Below are 21,997 nucleotides of genomic sequence, written 5' to 3'. Positions count from 1 at the left end.
ATGTTTGAGGGTGCAGACACACAGAGATGAGTCAGTGAGGATAAACAACTGAACGTCAGCAAACCATCTGTCGGCTCAGGTTTAAATTTTTCTAAACACACTCTGTCTGTAGTTAAGATGCTTGTCGCCTGGAGCTCCTCTGAGGCTCCTTGACATTACAACCACCACCTCAAGCACTAATGAACCCCAAATAAACTGGAGTCCCTGGTTGCCGCGGTGTCAACACAGTCACCGTTAAAGACGCAGTCATCTTGACAACACCTTCCAGGACGAGTTTCCCTCAGTGAGAAATGTAGGCTGAAGTCAGAGGCTCGTGGGTGGAGAGACGGAGAGAGGACAAGTGATTTAGTCCATTAGAAAGTAAATGACGGTGGTGTGAACAAAGTCAAAGACAAATAGAGATGGACAGAGAAGAAATAGAGATGTGGTGAGCCTGAGAAGAAAAAGAGAAGAAACTAATCAGCAGATGGAAGAAAAATTTATCACAGCAGGAAGAACAGGAGCCGATCAGGACCTGTATTTATACAAATTTAAATTCTACTGGCAAATTTAGGAATGGCAGGTATTCATCAAAAATACTTAACCATGAGACAGCTCCAGAGGTCCCAGGAGCGGGTTCAGAGTCGATTCAAGATGGTTTTCATTACTGACCATGATCAATAATTTGTTAGCTGAACATATGACAAGATGTCAGACGTTCTTGACTTTTTCTTTATTAAGGATATAAACAACATGAACAAAGCTGCATTTTTTGCACTTCCTGCTCAGAGCAACATGTGATTAACCCAACGTATTCTCATAGAACGGTTCGTATGATATCTTATGAATTTGTGCTCCATGAATGACGTTACGTCCTTAATGAACATTACATAATTAACGTTAAGTTATGGAGGTCAGGTTTAGGGAGCCTGGTCTCACGTTGAAATCATCGGAATCCAGCACTTGGGCAGTGACTTGCAGCATCAGAAACCAACGAAAAAAGTGTCTAACGTCAGCTTGATACGCGCCGGATTGCTGTTAAAGTTTAATGGTGCCCGGTAGTGTCAGTAGGACAAGGACGAAAGTTAAGGTGGCAAAAGTCCGACTGGGGCAGGCAGGAGGGGTGGTGGATGGATCCAACGAATGCTGACTTTCACCCAAGAGAGTGGCATTTGCATCTCGTATGTTTCTTAAGTCAAACCCTGTTTTGTTTTTTTTTCCTAAATCCAACCACTTGTTTGTTGTATGAAAAAAAAATCATTTCACAGCACCTTCTGTCCTAAGACCTTTAATTCAGACAGGACTTCACAAAAAAACAACTTAAATCACTGTTGTTTGTTGACGTCAGTTTTATATTCTCGCTTTTTTGCAGATGATGTTACTCTATTCATTTAACTGTGACCACCACTGCACACTGGAGCAGCTGACTTCCCTACAGTTGGAATTAGAGATTTGCCATTAGTTAGTTGACATACTAAAGGGGCCGGTTTGTGGGAACCAATTTGTAACATTAATTTAGAGACAGACAACAAGGTGAAGGTTTCATTTCAGCTCTTGGAGAACACTGTTTGCATCACCTTTCCAGCTGCGGAGAATGAAACCAATAACGTACTTCAATTCAATTTTATTTATAAAGCCTTATATCACAAATCACAATTTGCAGAGGGCTTTACAACGTACGACATCCCTCTGTCCTTGGACCCTCGCAGCGGATAAGAAAAAACAAAAACGGTAGAAACCTCAGGAGGAGCAATTAGGAGGGATCCCAAAACAGGGGAGTGGCCGGCATCAACTGGACACACACACACAGCAAGCAGTTCAATTGTGTGCAATGGTACCGTGAGGGACCAGGCAGTAAGCAATGTCAGACAAGCAGATGAAACCAGAAAGTCAGAGGCAGGTGAGGTCTGCAATGAGGAAGCAGTCCGGGGAAAAAATGCTACAAAGTCTTGCATAGCAATGGCGAAAAACAATCTGGCAAGGAGAGTCGGTGAAGATGTGAGTCTTTATAGTGGCAGGAGACAATGATCTACAGGTGACAGGCTGGCAGGTAGGTTTGGTGGTGAGACAGGGTGAGCGAAAAACCAATGAGTTGGCTCAGAAAATGTATGTAGAAGTCCTAAGTTGAAGTCTGCGTTGGTACCGACTTCTGATCTAATTGTGTCTCTGTACCAATGACAAGGCAAACTAACACCCATATTTAGATTAAAAAAAAAAACATCAGTCAACATCACGTGGTGTGTTTTTAATCTGGTGGAAGGATTTTTCAGTCAAAGTTGAAATATGATAGGTTATAGTGTGATTTGCTGTGCTCACCCCATTGACTTCAATGGAACTGACACCAAAGTCTGGCTCCTTAAACACTGTCACTGTGACTGTTCCTTCTTTTATATTTTCCTTGGTATTAAAGCCATTTAAGTGGTCCACAATGCAGTTTATTACAATATGAAAATGGGAGGCTGAAGGCTTGAGTGGAATGATGACTGAGGTAGACTGGAAAAGGTGAAGCAGATCAGGCAGAGGGACAGAAGACAGAGCAGTTCAAATTCAGAGGCAGAAACCGAGAATGAGGCTGGACATGGCTGGTTATGGTTGAGGCTGGCGTGGTGAACCTGAGACACAGAACTGAGTGTGACTTGGGGTCCAAAAAGTACAAAAAGACTAAGTGTCGAAAAACTCAGAAGTTGCCATTGACATCTTTTTTGCAGAGGTGACTGTAAGGTAGAGTCAGGATATCTGAGCCGAGGTTTTATACTGCAGTGGCTTGACTGTAGATGAGGTTCAGGTGTGCAGGTTCAGCAGCTGCTGGCACTCAGGAGGACTGGCAGGAGGAGGGAACCAGAAGGCTACACCCAGCAAACACACAGAGACAGACTGAAAACAAACACGAGACAGTAGGAAGGGGAAACAGGGAACACTAACATGCTCTTGTAATCAATGACAAACTGTTATGAATGTAAAGAAATGATAAAGACATTACTCCTATGTTGTCTTATGAAAAAACAGCATTTCTTATCAATTTATGTTTTATAGAAGTGTTTTTATATACAGTAAGTTCCTTCCTTCTGACTGGGTGAGGCTTCATGATATGGCCCCAGAGCCTGGTCTCACTCTGAAGTCGTCAAAATCTGGCACTTGGGCAGTGACTTGAGGCATCAGAAACCAACAAAAAAAGGTGTCCTTTAACGTAGGCATGATACAGAGCCGGTTGCCATTATAGTTAAACAGCACTGTCGGTTGGAAACACGGCAGGACAAGGATGAAAGTTAAGATGGCGAATGTCCACATGGGGCAGGTGGGAGTGGTGGTGGATGGGTCCAACAAACACTGACCTTCACCCGAGAGAGCGGTGTTTGCGTCCTCTAAGATTCTAAAGCCAAACCCTGTTCTTTTTGTCTCAACCTAACCACGTGTTAGGAAGTGTATTTTGAAAGAAGACAATGCATGTAACAGGCAGATCTTGACACAGCGTCCCAGAATGTCAACAACCAACACACCCAGGGTACCTTGCACACCATATCTTGATGTGGAAAGTCCATGACCAAACGTCAATATGTGACGAGGTCGGACTGAAAATGTGTTGGGCCCCATTGTGTTTTACAGTTTATACCTTCCAGTTCTGCATTCCAGTCATCTGCAGCATCTTTTTTAAAGAAATTATTCAGGTGAAGATAAAAAAATTAAATTAAAAAACCTTTTATTTCAGTGTGTTGAAACTTCAATGACAGAAATGCTTACAATGATTCTGACTTGTGGAAAAAAATTTCAGCATTACCTTGTCTAACGAGAACATACATGTACTACATATGGAACAAGAACAGCTTTTAATTTACTTCGGGTTTGGCCTTGGATTTTAGGTGAATCTTACATGAGTCTAATACAAGATAGGTGATTCTGAGTTTCCTGAGCAGACTCCACTTTGCGTGATTACTGAGCTCAGTGTGTATAAAGTCAATATTTACTGTCATCTGCTTCGTTTATTTAAAGATTAAAATGTTAATACTATGCCACATCATGCATACACAGCTCTGATTTGTTGCTGTCCTGCAGCAGGAGGTCCCTCTGGTGTAAGGCAGTCTGGTGACCACATGGTGGCAGTGTTGCACTGAGCAGCTGAAGGCTGCTAAGGAAGAGGAAGAGTTTCATCACATCTGCAGCTGCAGATTTCAACAGGGGGCTTTTCTCAATTGTCGATTTAGTGCTTCCTTGTCTCCTCTCTCCTCCTGCCTCCGACCCGGAAAGCAATCTCAGCACGCCATTTTGAAGGATGTTTCCGTTCCTAAAATGCATCTTGAGGAGAGACTTTAGAGGAGAGACGATGCACACATACATATGCACATACACACATGCATACTTAATTCACCTTGCTTTAAAATGATGACTCTAAAGTATGAATGCCTTATTTTGCTAACTGTTGCCTCGACTCCTCTTTCCAGGTGTCACCTTCTTGCTTCCTCCAATGGCATCTCAGGTGGAAAAGACGAAGATGCAAGGAGAGGAGGCTAGGAAAGGAATTGGGAATGTACAAACTGGGAAATGAGAAGGAGACTTGAAACACTTGATTTGTCTGATGTATGACAACTGTTGAATACCGCCCTCTCGAGGCGGGAGTGTTTATTACAGTCACAGTTCTTATAGGACTTTGAAAGGAGTTCAGATTAACCATTGCTGTGAGTCAGTCCAAATGAATAAAAAATAAAAACTAATAACACAGTAAATGTGTTAATTTAACAAAAAATATTTGAGATCAAATTTGGTATTGAGACCGTAAGGTGTTAAGTGTTTAACCAGTAAGTCCAGTATGATTTGCGTCTAAGAAGCAGACTAAATCACAGCCTCTTCTTGGGAGAGAAACCTTTTGAATGTCCGTGTATCTACAGATGAAATAGGATGATTATTTTAAACATGAGGGAAATTCATATTTTTACATCTGAAGTAACAACGAAGCTCCCCACTGGTTTTATCTGCAAATGGCATATGGCCAAGCTATGAGATAAATCACAGCTTTTGTGTTACAACTTAAAACATCCTGAACAGGAAGAGATTTACCAGCTTGGAGGTGTCTGAACGACGAGCATCAAGAAGTGTAGCTGCATCAACAGTTTGCAGTGTAGTTATAGGAGATAAAAGTAAATCTAAATTAAAGGGAAAGTTCACCCCCAAATCAAAAATACGTATTTTACCTCTTACTATCTATCAATATAGATTGTTTTGGTGTGAGTTGCTGAGTGTTGGAGATATCAGCAGTAGAGACGTCTGCCTTCTCTCCAATATAATAGAACTAGATGTCACTCAGCTTGTGGTGCTCAAAGCGCCAAAAAATACATTTGAAAAACTCCACAGCAATGTCTCTCTCCAGAAGTCATGACCCAGTTACTGAAGATAATCCACAGACCTTGTTGCGAGCAGTTTCATGTAGGAACTATTTTCTGTCTACTGAACTACAGCCACCAAATGTATCACTGTGCCGAAGGAAGCGTGCATCTACTGCTAGCTCACCCAGCACCACTAAGCTAGCTAACGTTACAGCTCAGTGGAGACATCATTGAAGGCCACCGTGGCTTTGTCACAGGATGAACTGTTGATAAGAGCATAGTTCCCTGCAATTTCTGCAGCAAGGAATTTTCTTACCATCGTATCATGCCTGAAATATCACCTCAATGCAAGCAGTTATTAGTGAACCCGGAGGTCCAAGCTAGCAAAACCTCCGATGCTAGCGCTAGCATCCAGCCTCCTCGAACCACATTCGACCAGGTGTTCAGACACAAACTGGGTAAGTCTACCTGTGGCTGACTAACTTATCCTCTTGCAGCCCTGCGAGTTTGAGGGTTCTGCGCAGTATCTTAGCTGTTCCTAGGACGGCACTCATCTGGATAGAGACCTCAGATGTTGTACCTGGGATTTGCTGCAGCTACTCTCCCAGTTTGGGGGTCACAGGCCCTAATGCTTTTATCTGTACTTGGACTTGGACCTCGCCTTCCACATGTATTCCAGATATTCCTTTAGTCCTTGTTACTGCTCAGTCTTTTCACGCTCTTCATTCCTGATATTACTCTCAGCTGGTATCGCCACATCTACCACAACTGCCCTCTACTGCTCTGTGTCAACCACCACTATGTCAGTCTGGAACTTGAAGTCCCTCAGGATATTAGCCCTGTTGTTCTCAGCCACTTTCAGGTGTGTGTCCCTTCAGGACTTTGGGAGTTCTTGTCCATACTCGGCACAGATCTTTCTGTACACTATCCCAGCCTCTTGGTTGTGCCTCTCGGTGTACGGTGTCCCAGCTTGCACCTTCCTGCACCTTCCTGCTACTATGTGCTGCACTGTCTCAGGAACCTCTTTGCAGAGACTGCACCAGGGGTCCTGTCTGGTGTGGTAGACTCTTGTCTTTATGGATCTGCTGCTCAGGGTCTGTTCTTGTGCTGCCATGATCCAGGCCTCTGTGCTGTCCTTCAGGCCGGCTTTTTTTAGCCACTGCTGGGATTTCTTGATGTCAGCCACTTCCCCTATCTGCGGATTGTGTGTGCGTGTCTGTGTGTGCGCATTACATGGCTTTGTTAGGATTATTTCTGAAAAACAGGCTGTGGACACAGCTCTGGTCATAGACACTTAGTGAAAGTCAATAAAATGAATAAATTTAAGTACTTTTTTCGTGGGGGGGGGGGGGTAGCTGTGTAATAAGCGGGACAGTGTACAGTGAGCAGGTCATTGAAATGAACCCGAACAGAGTGATGATATATACATATATATAAAATCTTTAAAAAAGAATCACAAATGGACACTGAATTATTTCAAATTCCAATGGCTTTATTTTATGTATATAGATTTGTATATATTTATATATATTTATATATTATATATATATACTTATGTAACAACTTTTACTAAGTTGCTTGATTATCATCTTTTGTTCAGCTTAAGTTCAAACGACATGACACTAAGACCAAGGCATTCCACATGATCATATCTTACAAAAGAGTAAAGAAAACAACATGAGTGTGTGTGCATCTGTCGCGCGCGCGCGCACACACACACACACACACACACACACGCACACACACACACACACATACATACATCAATGTACAGGTGTCGTGGTTCTGTTTGTAGAAAGAACTGAAAAATAAAAAGCAGGTTAAGAGACGAGAGACGAGCAGACAGAGTGAGAGTGTGAGGGAGAGAAAGTGAGAAACCAGATGAATTACTTGGAGCCGAACTGGAGGATTCTGTTGCATAGATTGAAGCAAACAGGAGGAAGATGTTTGATAGAAACAGACAGGATGAGAGCGACACACACACACGTAGACACACTGAGGAAACGCACTTTCATCGACAGCCAACAGCCCACCTGACACACACACACACACACACACACACAGGGAAGCACAGGAAGTTTTATTTTGGCTCACAAACAAATCACTGCTGAGGCTCAGAATCTGTCAGACAGGACGACAGAAGACACTGAGGTCGTGTCCTCTCTACATTTAAACACCACTGAGAGTCTACAGTCATGTACCAGAGCTCTGAGCTAAACGCTAACACCGGCATGTTAACATTACCACAATGCTAAAATGCTGACGTTTAGCAGGTATTAATATTCATCATGTTCACCATCTTAGTTACATAACATTTGCTAATTAGCACTAAACACAAAGTACAGCTGAGGCTGATGGAACACAGTTAGTTTTGCAGATATTTCTGCATAAAATACACAAAAAATGACCTTATGATGGCAGCCACCGATCACTGAAGTGATTATGATCAATTATTCAGGGGAAAGTAATGCTTGTGGCAAATTGCATGACAATCCATCCAACAGATGTTGAAACATTTCACTCAAAACTACAAATGTGAACCTATTGATGGAGACAGATGTAAAGTCGGAGGATCACTTGAGTCGTAAAGATTTATCCTCTGGGGAACATTTGTACAAAATTTAACGTAAATGTATTAAATAGCTGTTAAGATATTTACAATCTGGACCGAAGAAATAATTTGACTCCATCTACGCCAAATAGAAAGCTTTTAAACAATATTGGGGGAATAAACTACACATAAAATATAAACAGTAATTGAATAGGTGATTAAATAAAAAGGAAAAAATCCAAATAATCAAAACCCAAGAATTTATTTTTGGTTGCACTGAGACTGACTTGGATTCACGACCTCAGTATTTCTTGAATCCTGGCTGCCAGATTTGCCAAACTACCATCTCAACAACATCTCAACGTGACCACAAAGTCCAACATTCACTCCGACATTGACACAAAGCTTTAAATGCCGTCAACACTGTCACCACAACGACCACTTCCACACCCTGATAAAAACCAAACACAACGACAGGTAAAGTGGCCTGATGAGAAAAGTCAGTCTGAGCAGATATATAAAGTATAAACTCTGGTAGATAATCGCTCGCTTGTCTTTGAATCCTGCTGCTGTCTGTTAATACATTTTTCCGTAATACTCGTTTTCGCTCTTTACCAGAGTCAGATTTTTTGATCAGTTTCATCTCTGTGTTCAGTACAGAAATATGACACAGTTCATTTTTTAGCCTCGCTTAGAACAAAGACTGGAAGCAAAGGGAAACTGCTAGCCTACCTCCTTCCAAAGAGAAAATAATGTCCTACAAATCTAAAGCTGACTGAGTTTTATGTTGAATAATAGAAATCTTAAGAGGAACATGTTGTGACTTCAGCAGTTTTGTTGTGTCTTGAGGTTTTCATGGTGTTTTAGATGTTAACATCCAGACAAGAATAAAATACATCTTTTTTATGGCAGATTAAATTGCAAATCCAAGTAACTATCAGTGAAGGATCTTCTTTTAAAACTACAAATCTGTCATCACATCACAACCACCAGACTGTCAGTGATCAGGGAGTTAGATTCCGATCGATACTGATGAAACATTTTAATAAAGATCCATTACATTTGATGATTAAATTGTGACGAGCGAGACATTTTACTAGAGCTAAAATAATTAGCCAACAAAAAAGTATTTTCTGTCAATCAATTAATATTTTGATAATCAATTAACGTCAATCATTCTCAGATTTCAGCTTCTCAGATGTGATGATTTGCTGCTTTTCTTTGCCACATATGAAGGTGAACTGAATGGGTTTGGGTTTGGGACACGTGACGGAAGTTTCCACTATTTTCTGACATTACTGATCAATCAAAAACAAATAAAAAACAGCTGATTGATAATAAAACTCATCCTCAGATGCAGCCGTATATAAAATTGTTAGTATGCTCCAGTGGATACATTTCTAAATAATCACTTCTGCCCTGGTGAATAAAATCAGCTGCTCTATCGGTCGGACTCTAACATGAACACAGACATTTTTACAGGTGAGCAACAAACTCCATCATCCTCACTTTTTTCTCTCCAGTGTGAAGCAGCGGAGAGAAGCAGGAGGATAATGGATCACAGAGATCAATGGATGTGATTGGTGAGATGATGACGCCTGCAGAGCAGAAGCCTACCTCAAAGTTTCAGGCCTGTTAACTGTCACCGTCTCCCTCCTCCTCTCACTGCACAGATGAGTGGGTGATGAGTTCAGGAGAATCTGTGAGTCTCATGAGTGTATATGTGTGTGTGCATGTGTATGCGTGTGTTGGGACGGGAGGATGAAACAGGTGAGAGGTGGGCGGTCGGACAGATCTGCTAAGTTATTTTGTTTCTGGATAAAAATGAGACGATGGGAACAAAAAAAGAAAAAGAAAAGAAGAATCTTAATCTTTCATCAATCCATCCATCAGAAGTCACACAGTTTTAATTTCCTCAGTGTGTTTCACCTCACAGTGCAAATACATGAGTGTGTGTGTGTGTTTGTCTCTGTGTAATGCTGCATGTGTTTGGGGCGTGTATTTGAGATTCATTTGGTAAAAACAAGTCAACATTTTGGGATGTTTCATTCCATACTAAAACATGCAGAACACAGAACATTGAACACATATACTGAACAGTTACTTTTATCCAAATGCAGTTTCTTTTTGTTTTTTTTTGTTGATTTTTTTTTTATCTCTTTTCGCACAGAGTGGCTTTAGGCTACACAGAACACGACAGAACCAATCGCACCAGGTTGGACATATTGCTTTAAACCACCAAATTTTGTATATATGTCATGCATGCCACATAGATGATATTATGTTTATACAAAAATAACACCAACGCCTATTACTGTGTATCATAGTAATTACAGAAAACAAATCTTTTTCAGTCTTTTTTGCAATAAAGTTCAACTGAGAAACCATATACATATATATATTTCTACGTACTTATATCTAATATATATATATATATATATATATATATATATATATATACACACACATATATGTACTAGATATAAATATATAGAGATAATATATAAATATATAGGTATATATGTTGAGTGGTTATGACTTTTCCAACTGTGATATTCCAGTTCGTTTGAACCATTTTTTTGTTTGTGAATGCTGAAGTGGACATGAAGGTTCTCCAAAGAATTCCTTAAGATCCGACAACAGGAAGCTGTTCTGAGAAAAGGCAGTGCTCTGAAGAGGAAGCAGTCAAAATGCAACAATGACTGGATTAAGAAGCGAGTTCCTTTTCCATACAGAAGTCCTATTGGAAAACTGAGATCTTCTGAACTCCGAAAACAAAAAAAAAAAAAAGAACCTTCAGAGAACTAAAATCAGGTGAATATTTTCAGTCTGCTGCTGAGTCTCGGAAAAACCAGAAGCACAAACAGGTCTGGAGCGTCTCTGATGGCGGGGCTGCACGGTGCACCTGGCATGAGATGTGAGGGCAACCAGTCCAACCAGTCCAACAGACGACCGCCACAGCCACAGAGAGGCCGTGGCAAAAGCAGAGGGACAATCTTATCCAGGCAGCAGGGAGGGACGGGGGTGGGCGGAGGGAGGGAGGGGTCATGTGACTGCAAACTTTCTAAAAACAAACTTGTGCAGAAGACGAAAAGAAACAGAGAAAACGACTTTGGCAGAGCATCCTTAAAGCTTTGCTGGGTGATGATTGGCTGATTGCCCCCTCTCCCATTTCCTGTCACCGACACAGACAGCAGGTATGCTTCATTCACTTATATGACAATATTTACATTGTACAGGTGTTCTGTCAGATTCAGCAGTTGAACAAAAACAAAGAGGAAAACATGTCATCGTTTGGAAAGGTGCGTCTCGTTCATAGCCAACGGACGCACGGCAGGAAGAGGAAGTGATGTCACGAGCGCTTTAACAGTCCTGCTCTCTTCCCGGGAAATGTTTCTGAAGTTTGTCAGTTGTATAAAATGGCGATGACATCTACAGGTGCAGCTGTGTCCCGTCACAGGCTATGCCTCCTTAAATGTGTGAATTTCACAACCAAATAAAAAAAATGTGGCGTCCTCTCCTTCTTTGGCCTGAATTTAGATGACACATGTGGTTCAGGGCCGGCCCGAGCCTTTTTGGGGCCTTAGTCGTTATTAAACGGTCCCCTCACCCCCCAGTACGCAAACATGTACAGCAACTACAATTTATGACGATCAAATCAGTGAAAGAAAATTTAAAAAGTACAAAAAGTGTTCGAAAAGTCTTTGTGGTACGTGCAAATATCAAATTTGAAAACACTCCATGATTTTATCATGGAAACCCGAAACTTTAAAGAAGTTAGTTTGACAACCATTGCTCTAAATGACTGGTAACAATGGGTGGACATATCCTTCAATACTGAAATGACATTAACAGAGAAACTCAAAGACAGATTTGTTTGGGAACATTTGGTTTTAATGGGTCCAATCGGTTTCTGGCAACTGGGACCTGACACAATGTCAAGCTGGTTCAAATCATATTTAGTCTAATTGGGTCGTGTAGGGTCTTAGTGTATTATCCAGGTCTCAGATCACGTTTTGGAGCGGGTCAATTCATCTTTGGCGGTCTAACTGACCTTGAGTCCCCTTTTGGATCAGAGGCCATAGACTTCCTATGGGACTAAGATATTTTAAATAAAAAAATAAAAGAAAAAAAGATGCATGTTGGGTTTAGATAGTTTTTTTCCCCATGGGTCCACTTCAACGACCTCGAGGCACGGGGGCTCAAAGCGACTCATTGGTTTGTTCTATGATTCGGGTCGGCTCTGCTTTGGTCCTTAGGATACGTTCTCAAGTTTTGGTCCGTATTAGGGGGTTGCAGCTAGTTTTGGATGAGACACGCCGTCATAGGCCACGCCCCCTTCAAAGGAGGTGAAACCTGAAGCGGGACACAGCTGTGATCCTCTTTAAAGTCGTCAGCTCCGACACCAGTTAGTTGGAAAACAGCATCAGTCCACTCATTCAAAGAAATCAGTCATAGTAGCTTCAAAGTACAGAAACAAAGAAACCCAGAGGTTGGATAAATAATTATACACTCCCATTTAATGTTTGATACAGTTAGCTGTATTCACGTTGCATTGGCTGAACTCTAATGGAGTTGGATAACTGCGAAATCACATAGCGTGTAGTGTGTCACAACATCTTAGATAAAGTGAATATACTCATGTAAAAGGGGGGCTGATGAGACTCGACTGTTGAGATTCCAATTGAACGGCCGACAGGAAGTAAACAAGTCACTGCAGGTTTCTGAGCCCTAACATCAGGTGACCAAGACGACACACGTGGCATAAATATTTAGAGAGCTGTAAAAAGACAGAGTCCACGTTAGATTCATCTCATTCATGTACTGTACTGTCACCAAACTCTTCAGCCTATACATATATATTCATATATCTCCAAAATATTAAAAAGTACTTAATATAAAAATACAGAAGAATTGTAAAAAATGAGCAAAACATTGAATTTTATATGAAAACCATGCAAGAAAGATTCCCCATTTAGTTAAATAGTAACTCTAAGATTCAGGAAAGCAAGGGAATGAAAGGGAAGTGGTCGGATGAGAGAAGCGCAGGCGAACTGCCACCCACTTGCTTTTCATGTAAACATTGTAGAGGTCCTTTAAACTTGGTTCGGCAGTGACGACTGAAGATTTTCTCCTTGCTTTTTGGTCGTGTTTGGAGTAAAGGGCCAGGGGAGGAGGGGGAGGATGGGGGTCGGGGTCGGGGTTGGGGGTGGGGTCAAGGGGTGAGAAAGTCCAAAGGAAACCTCGATAACAATGAGATAAAAAACAATACAGACAACCTATAAAATATGGCTCTGAGTTACATAGAAAAAGCTCATCAGTGGGGAGAGGAAGAACCTAGTCATGACAAAAAGTTGGAAATATGGCAGTAGTAGCACATTACTTCAATAACGTGTCCTAGTTCATAGATAGGTTGATGGCTGCTAGTCAGACTAAGAGGGGATTACTCGCATCGCTGCTTCTGATTGGAAGATGATTCCTTCTTCTTTTAAGACAGTAATCTGCGGACAACGGTGGGCAGCAAGTACTGAGCGGCAGCGGGGACACACAGTGGATTTAAGTCTACAGGTTGACTGGTGACATCATTAGTCTCCTGTGAACCTCAGCGTGGCCGCCACACTGACGCCTGTCAATCGAAACACAGCAGAGCGGAGAGAGGTGATGAAAATCAAACACCTCCTCTGCTGCCGGTCGTGTGATGTCACTGACGGCTGATTTAGTTTCAAACGAGGGAATGAAAACATCAGAAGTGGTACTAAGATTTGTCTTAAACACAGACAGACGGTCCAGACCCTGTTCAGAGATCCATCAACTTCCTGTCTGCTGGAACTGGACTTCCTGCACTGTAACCCAAAGCAGACTCATTGATACTAGAGTCGTTCTGCGAACCAAGAGAAAGGCTTTCAATCGGCATTCAAACCCTCGTCTGTGGTCATGAGCTCTGGCTTAAAAGACATTGGCTGAGATGGTTTACCATCCTATCAGAATGCCTACTGACAGACCCAGAACACACTGCAGGGATTATACATCGGATCGGCCCTGGGAACACCTGGGCAGCCACCAGGAAGAGCTTGAGGATGTGTCTGGGGAGAAGACGAGATAAGCTGGGGCGACCTTTCTTAAGCCCTTTTTCCACAGAGATTCGGCGGTACGACCGCAACAAAGACCCACCATTACAACAGTTTGAATTTTTTTTATCAGAACAAAATGAGGCAGGTATAATGCCATCCCAGTGTGTGATTTGAGATAGTATGTTGGCGTTCCAGAAGCAAAAGTGACGTGATGGGCATGACATGTAACACAACAGCATCTGCATAACATATTCCCACAGGGCAGCACTCAATAAACAATAACATAGGAATTAATAATCATTTGCCGCTCATTTGCTGATCCCATCCTCTTGAAGGTAAGGAGCTCCTTGACCTCATTGTCTGCCCTGTTTGTGGACATTTTTGGTCGCTATTCTTCTTCTTTGAGTTAGCTGCTAACTGCTTCAAGCTGCTTTAATCTCTCGGCAGTGGGTTGCACACATAACACGTTGGCAAAATGTCACACCTGTCCCGCCCTGCTGGCTCTCCCTTTTCCACAGATGTAGATTCTACGCTGTTACAACCTCTGCTGCCACCCCATTCTGCTGTTGTGCGTATCATGCAGATCAGGGAGACGAAAAATGGCATGACATTCCTGCCTTGAACAGGCATTGTAAAAGGAGCTTTAGCCTGGTGCCACTGCAACCCAGATCTAAATTTAAAAAAATGGACGTAGACATGAGTACTTGTCATCCTGTGGCAGTTGTGTCCAGTTTGGAAAGTCCAAACCTGAAAGATGTGAGCTTAATGTTTGGTCATTTCTAACCCAATTTACACTTTCAGGTTGGCTGTCGACAGTCCACCTGACTTACATTTGGTCATCTGCGAGGACGGCACAGTGGGGCAGTGTCTAGCGGGGGTCTCCTCACAGTGTCATGGTCACAGGCTGTCATTTCTGATTGGTCGCAATATATCAAGAGGGCGGGTCTTATCTAACATGAGTCTGTCAAGGGGTAGGAAAGAGATAAGAACGCAAGAAAAGTTGACATTTGATAGCATGATGGGGAATGAATGATAACCATCATCTGCGAAGTGTTCTCGTTTCTGTTTATTGTTCACATAAATGAGCCGAAACCAACATTGAGCTCTGTGCACGTGTTGTTAAAATGAAAGGAGAGCCGGAGTGGACTGGTTCTGACCACACGGTGAGTCAGTGACGCTGCAGAGGACAAGTGCAGGGGCAGCACAAAGATTCAAGGTTTCAGGCAAGGCTGTGTCCTTTCTTGTTGTTGGCAATCAAGCCCTTCGGTGTATGCTGTGGCTAATTTTATCAGCGCTACCTCTGCTGTGAAAACAGCAAGAAAGGCACCACTGGCCAACTGGGGAGTACCTGCCTTTTGCCCAATGTGAGCTGGGATGTGTTCCAGCCCTTTGCAACCCTGCACGAGTGTGTGCGGGTAGATCACATTCACAAGGAACAAGATTTAGGGCCACACGGCCTGTACGCAGATTATGAAGACACCCACTGTAGTTCAGAGGGGTATCTCAGGGCCTGAACTGCACTGATGCTGTTTCCTTTACATGATTACTGATGAGTCTGTTGTGGTAACAGGAAGTTCAGTCCTACAGACAGGAAGTTAGTGGAACCGTGAACAGACGCTGCTGCAGACTAACACATATGTGGTTGTCTAAACAGAATCTCAAATATTCATTCCTAAATTATCATGCGACAACACGAATGAAACATAACATGCATCCTACTGGAGGGGAAACATGAACCACACTCCTGTTTCCTATCGACGATGTGGACGTACTTGGGGAGGGGCAGAGAGAACCAGAACCCTGACTGGATGAGATGAGGTTGGACCCCCACTGAGCAGAGAGCGAGCTCTCTCTGGACGCCGCCATGTTGGATTATTTGTTGAAGAGTAAACATTCTGTCCTTCCACATGCAACACAGCTGCTAAAGAAAAACCAACGCATACAGACACGATAAAGGGAAGAACATTTTTTTAACAGTTGAACCTTGACGACTGTCGTGTCACAGTCACAAGACATTATCAGGAGTTTGAATTAGCCTTCAATTAACATTCTTTAGAGGTTTTAAAAACAAACAAACAAAATAAAAGGTTACATTTTTGCATTTGCCTAAAAATCTTCTGATCACCAAACCCGGCTGTTAGCTGTGTAGAGGAGCGGGAAGCGTATGTACATGAGAATCACTGCACTCTTTGAAAAGTTCTGTGCCGTTTTTGAGAGAGCGTTATGCAGGAATGAAGCAAGTACAGAACACGACATGCTGCTGCGAGTCCCGCAAAGATTGAACCCAACATAGTTTAAAAGCTTTTCAAAAAAAAAAAAAAGAGCATCAAGTAAAAAATATACATGAATGGACAAAGACAGGCCTTCCACAGTGGGGACTCTGGACTCCACCCTCTACTGATACACGTGTGTGGTGGTGGTGGTGGTGGTGGAGGGACAAACTTACAGGCAGAACGACGCCACAGTCAGTATGAAAAACACAACGTGGCAGGAATGACAGAGGGGGGTGACGACGACGTGAAGCATGTGTGTGTGCAGGATGAGGGGATGCAGAGTGACTTCCCTCCTCAGTGCGACAGTTCAGTTGGTGGGATGACAGATGATGCTGATAAAGAGGAGGGAGGAGGAGGAGGTGGAGGAGGAGGAGGGAGGAGGAGCTCAGATGGATGACTCGCAGCTCTGGGGGAAGGCGCTGGGTGGCTCTCCTCCTCCCCCCGCCCCAGAGGAGGCGCTGGGAAGGGGGTCGATCTCGTCTCCATTCTCCTCGATGGTGGGGATGCGAGCCTCCTCCTCGGACTGGGGGACGAACTCAGGATGGGCCATGAAGCTGTGGATGGAGCTACGGGACTCTGGGCTCTCCAGCCCCGCGTACAGGGAGCTACGGAACGCGTTCACCACCTTAATCTGAAACAAAGAAAGGAAACAAATGTCAGAGCATATCAACAGAGAAAAATTGTTATGAGGTATGATGTGACGCAGGCAGCGATGGGACACATGGTGGTCGTGTTCTGAATCTGGGCAGGGGGATGCAAAACCACACAACACAACATTAACAAATAAAACAGAGGTCGGCTGGAGGAGAACATGGTGGGAGAACTAAAAACTAAATTTTACAAAACATCAACACAAAAAGTAAAAAAAAAAACAGCTGAGTGCAGAAAGACAAACTGCAACAAAAAAATTCAACAGGCGGCCAAATGTGGAAAAGCATCAAATCACAACGGGTGCAAAACGAAAACACACAACCACACACACTCTCGTTGACATGATGCATTCCCAAACCCCTTACCCTAATGTTAACCATCACAACTAAATGCCTAACCCCAACACATCATTTTTCATAACTGGCCTCTGACTTAATGATTTACATCAGTATTTAGATGAACAAAATATCTCTATCCTCTTCATAGTTTACTAAACTACCGTTTTTATTTTTATTTTCATGATCTTCTGTACCTTTAAGGCTGTCACTGATTCCATCATGACTTAATCTATGATGAACTTGTTGCCAGCGCATTATCTGACCCTCTTTGGATGCCAGTTGTCTCTAACCTAAACCTAAATCTAACCTGAATCTTAAAACCAAAGCCGCTATTACACTACCTGGTCAAGGCAGGAATATTATGCGGTTATGCCGCTGCACCATTCTGTATAAGAGGTACAATCGCAGAATGGGGAGACAGAGTTGTATCACCTCTGAGCTGGGAACAAAGGTATTAACAGTGCCAAAACGATGTCTGTATCAACGGGACAGCCAGCAGGACGGAATCATGGACAGCACGGGTGTAATATTATGATGACGTGTTATGCATGCAACTTACCGCGGGAGATTTAAAAAGTACCTGGTAGCAGCTAGTGGCTAACTCAAAGAAGACGAACAGCAACCGAAAATGTCTGCAAATCGGGACAACACTGAAGTCTGCAAGCTCCTTACCCTCCGAGCAGAGTGACATGTCATGCCCGTCATGTCTCTTTTGATTCCACAATGCTGGCATGCTATCTAAAATCACATACGGGAGCAGCATGACATAGCCGCCATTTGGTTCTGTGAAAAAATGCAAGGGCGACATGAAGAGAGGACTTCGTAGCGGCCCTATAGCAAGATCTCTGTAAAAAGGGCTCAAGTCATAACCCTCAAACAGACCTCTGGAGAAGTGTGGACCACACACACACAGGAGTCAGATACACTGACCAACTTATATCCCAAAATATTTAACACCGTTAAAGTCAGAATCTGAGATGTTATTCCAAAACCATGATCTGATAATCTGAGGCTGTCTCTGTTCTTCTGGTTTGAGGATTTAAACAAGATTTTGAACCTGGCTGCAGGAATTTTCTTCCATTCAGCCACACGAGCATTACTGAGGTTCAACACTGATGTCTGCTGATCAGGTCTGGCTCACAGTCGGCATTCCAGTTCATCCTAAAGGTTTTGGATGGGGTTGAGATCAGAGCTCTGAGCAGACCAAACTGGGAACACCATTTCTTTACAGAGCCAGTTTTGTGCACAGTAGGTATTCTGATGTTGCAACAGGAAAGGACTTTCCCCAAACTGTTAACACAAAGTTTGATGTTGATTGTTTATGGGAGCTGCAGAGGACTGAGATTTATCTTCATCAGACATAAGGGACCCAAACCAGGAAATACACACCCCGACTAAAGGATGTGTACATCCTGCCCATCCTGTTTTTAGAGGGTGGACAGTTTGGACACTATCTCTCAGCCTTCCCCCACCACTTAGTGAATCCATATTACCCAGAATGCCTATTGACACATTCTTGTGAGAACATGTGTGACCTTACATTTGTCTTTCCTGAACCTGTTCCAATAAAAGTTCAGCATGTGAGGATGAACTCCTCTGTCCTCACAGGGGACATGAGTCCTCACTGTGACTATAGAACCAGGTCAGTGACAAACACAAAGGCCAGACCCTGAGGCGCAGCACTTTTTTTTTTTTGGTACAGGTAAAAACTTTTCTCTGATCACAGAGTTCCTGATTAAAGGGACAGTTCAGCCCCCAAATCAAAAACACATATTTTTCCTGTCACCTGTAGTGCTATTTATCAGTCTAGGTTGTTTTGGTGTGAGTCACAGGGTGTTGGAGATATCGGCCGTAGAGATGTCTGCCTTCTCCCCCAATTAATGGTTGTGGTGCTCAAAGTGCCACAAAGTTACATTTGCTGCACAATAAAAAAAAATGCAATTACATTGACAGATGGTGTGATTGCAATATAATTTGTAATTTTATTGGAATGCTAATTTTTGAATTTCACTTCCACTGAAAAAAAAAAATCCTAAAATGATAATGCTGTGATTTTTGCTGGGGTCTGTACCAAACAAACATGTTCCCTTACGGCTGGAACATGATTTGTGGGTTGGGGACATCCCTGTAGCACCATAATGCTTCATTTGTTATTATTCATATGTTGTGACACACTCAAAAAATTGCGGCCCCTGTGATTTCCTGGCCATATTGTTACTTTTATAATATTTTCATTAATTGCACAGCCCTATTGTTCAGTGTGACGACATTTAATTTCTCCAACAACCTCTGTAGTCTCATTTAGCCACTTGTTAGCAACCATCTTTATAAAGACACGTAAAGGCTTAAAATTCATGAGTGGGGTATTTACTGATGTATTTTATGTCACAGAACAAAATGTAAATGTCTCTCTAGCTTGTCTTAACCGCCAGCCGTATTTCAGGCCTTTAATCGAAAACCCTCTGAAAAGAGGGTGCAAAAGTGCAAAACTGCTAACTATTTTCTGGGTTTTAATACTCCTTCCTGCAGCACTCTATTCAACTCTTCATTCAAGCTCTTCAATCTTTTGAAAGATTTCCACGCAAAGCTAGTGGCAGACATTGTGTTAATAATCGCATCCACACATAAGAACGTAAAGGACTTACTTATTTCTGTAGTGATACGTATATTTTGTACCTATTAGCCTATTTGGTTTACGCCTAGAACACAACTACTTTTCATGGATTCCCGTTAAACTATTCCACAGGAGATGGGAAATATTTTGGACATGTGTTCCCAGGAATCACGTTCCCTGGCATGAAACCCTAATTCAGACAAGGTTCTCGTACAGCTGGGCCACAAGTTTGAATACTACTGTACAATATTTAAACTTCAGTGTGCAGCTGCTGTGGAAATTCACTCACACATTTGCAATTAATCAAATTTTGATGCATAAATAAATAGGTATAAATACCAAAAACTAACTGACATGCAGGAAACCTGTGACTTTTGCAGCCCCTGGAGGTCTGAGGCCCACTTTGGCAACCAGTAATTCAGCCCTGATGGTGTCAGCACTCATACAGAAAAATTTCAAATGATACCCTGGCCCAGTAAACAACACACACACTTGGGAAAAACAACAAACACATGCACACTGTTAAGTATTTATAATCACATTCAGAGCCAGAATCATTTTGTCCTCCAGCTGCTCTCTTCTCTCTGCCTTAAGTCGTTTCCTCTGTCATGAATCCACAGAGGCTGCAGCTGATCACACTGATTTATACGCACCAGCAGACACTCTTCATCATAATTAATAACCCTGCAGTTCAAAGCTCTCTATTACTGAACCACGGGAGAGCTGCAGGCTGAGCACTGCAGCTTAGAGCATACATGCAACCATCACACACACAACCATCACACCATCACACACACACACAAAGCTCACAAGTTAAAAAGCTCTTGGCTGCTAAACCATGAGAGACTTGCTGAGCCTGACAGATTTAACCCTGCTCAGGATTAACCCATAAAATTATCTTGGTGCCCAGGCTGTCGCCTCAGAGAAGAAGAAGAAAAACAACAAAGAAAATAGAGCAGGATTCCCCCCCCTCCCCGTCACGAATCAGAGCGATTCACAGCTTCTTTCCCTTCTCGTCGGCCAACAGTTGTGATCTGTCATCGACTCGTCAGCCAGCAAGTCACGTCAGGGTTAATAGACGCATGTTCAAGAGTCTAAATCTCCATAACATGCAGGAGGAGGAGCGGCAGCAGGCTGAGAGGGAAATGATGAAAGGTATTTAAAAAAAGGAGGAGAAGGAGATTAGGATGGAAGAAAAGCTACAGCAGAAGGAGGTGAAGTAGGAAGCACAGTGTGGAAATGGAAACACAGATCAGGTGATCAGGTTGTCTGCAGGTTAACTTTTAAAGCTTATAGATGGTTTTCAGACCAAAGAGGAAAACCAATGTGTTAGTGTGTCTCTCAGTACCTCCCTACTCTGACTGAGGCTCACTGACTTATACTGAAGATGTGAATCTTTAAAAACGGCTTGCAAAATATAATTTCTTTTACTGATATCCATCGTTTCATCTCACTTACGCAAAGTGTTTCTCTCAAAATGTGGAACTATTCCTTTAAATATTTTGCTCTTTTCAGCTCTAAGTACTTTTGTATCTTCCGACTGACTCTCTTTGGGTCTTACTGCTCTGTTATTGCTTTCTGCAGCTGTTTCAGAGATTTATTTTCTGTTTAAATTACTGCGGATGCAAACTGAGTATTTTCACGCTGTTGCTGCTTCACATTAAAATCTGTCCACGGGAAAACTTTGGGAGGCTTTTATTGTAGACAATACAATTTAGTGGACACTGAGATTAGTGGAGCTTTGTTAGGGGTACCATCCACTATTTAATGAAAAAGTAGTGATATATTTGTTGCTATTTTGTCAGCGGATGAGTTTTAAATATCGTCTTGGCTCAGTGTGAGTGTGCTCCCATTAGAGAAAAATACTAATAAATGTCTTTTGACCTTCAAATTACTTAATTAAAAGAATAACAAAAAATATGGTTTTGAATAGGGATGCACAATATTGGATTTTTTGCCAATATCTGATATGCCGATATATAACAACTTATTTGGCCAACAACCGAAACCGAAATTGATATATCCACTTTTTTCCCTACCTAATTTTAGTGATCATCAAGTCTCTTCTGTAGTGGCATTAACATCATATTATGCATGCATACTCTTATCGTGATGTCCCACCAGCAGATGGAGGCATTAAATAGAATCCTTCTCAATGTATGTGATATTCATCTATTGCGGAAAATAAGAGAAAGCATGTTGGCC

At 42.4% G+C, this 21,997-nt stretch overlaps 1 protein-coding gene across 8 annotated transcripts in view; it reads right to left on the bottom strand.

The window, feature by feature from the left end:
- Positions 1–7,357: 7,357 nt before the first annotated feature.
- The window catches only part of LOC125891356 (plasma membrane calcium-transporting ATPase 1-like), a 148,402-nt gene continuing 133,762 nt past the window's right edge, over positions 7,358–21,997 (bottom strand). For 5 of the 8 annotated variants that reach the window (XM_049581142.1, XM_049580979.1, XM_049580624.1 and 2 more), the window contains one exon: positions 7,358–16,820. In XM_049581142.1, coding sequence (XP_049437099.1) covers positions 16,575–16,820 — 246 coding nt within the window. In that variant the 3' untranslated portion in view covers positions 7,358–16,574. The remainder of the gene's footprint in view (positions 16,821–21,997) is intronic. The other 3 variants (XM_049581061.1, XM_049580907.1, XR_007449644.1) reach the window with 2 other exon arrangements.

The sequence above is a fragment of the Epinephelus fuscoguttatus genome, linkage group LG1 (genome assembly GCF_011397635.1).
Source record: "Epinephelus fuscoguttatus linkage group LG1, E.fuscoguttatus.final_Chr_v1".
Taxonomy (NCBI): Eukaryota; Metazoa; Chordata; class Actinopteri; order Perciformes; family Serranidae; genus Epinephelus; species Epinephelus fuscoguttatus.
The sequence above is the reverse complement of the archived record's forward strand: the minus strand, read 5'-3'. Positions and strand labels throughout refer to the sequence as shown.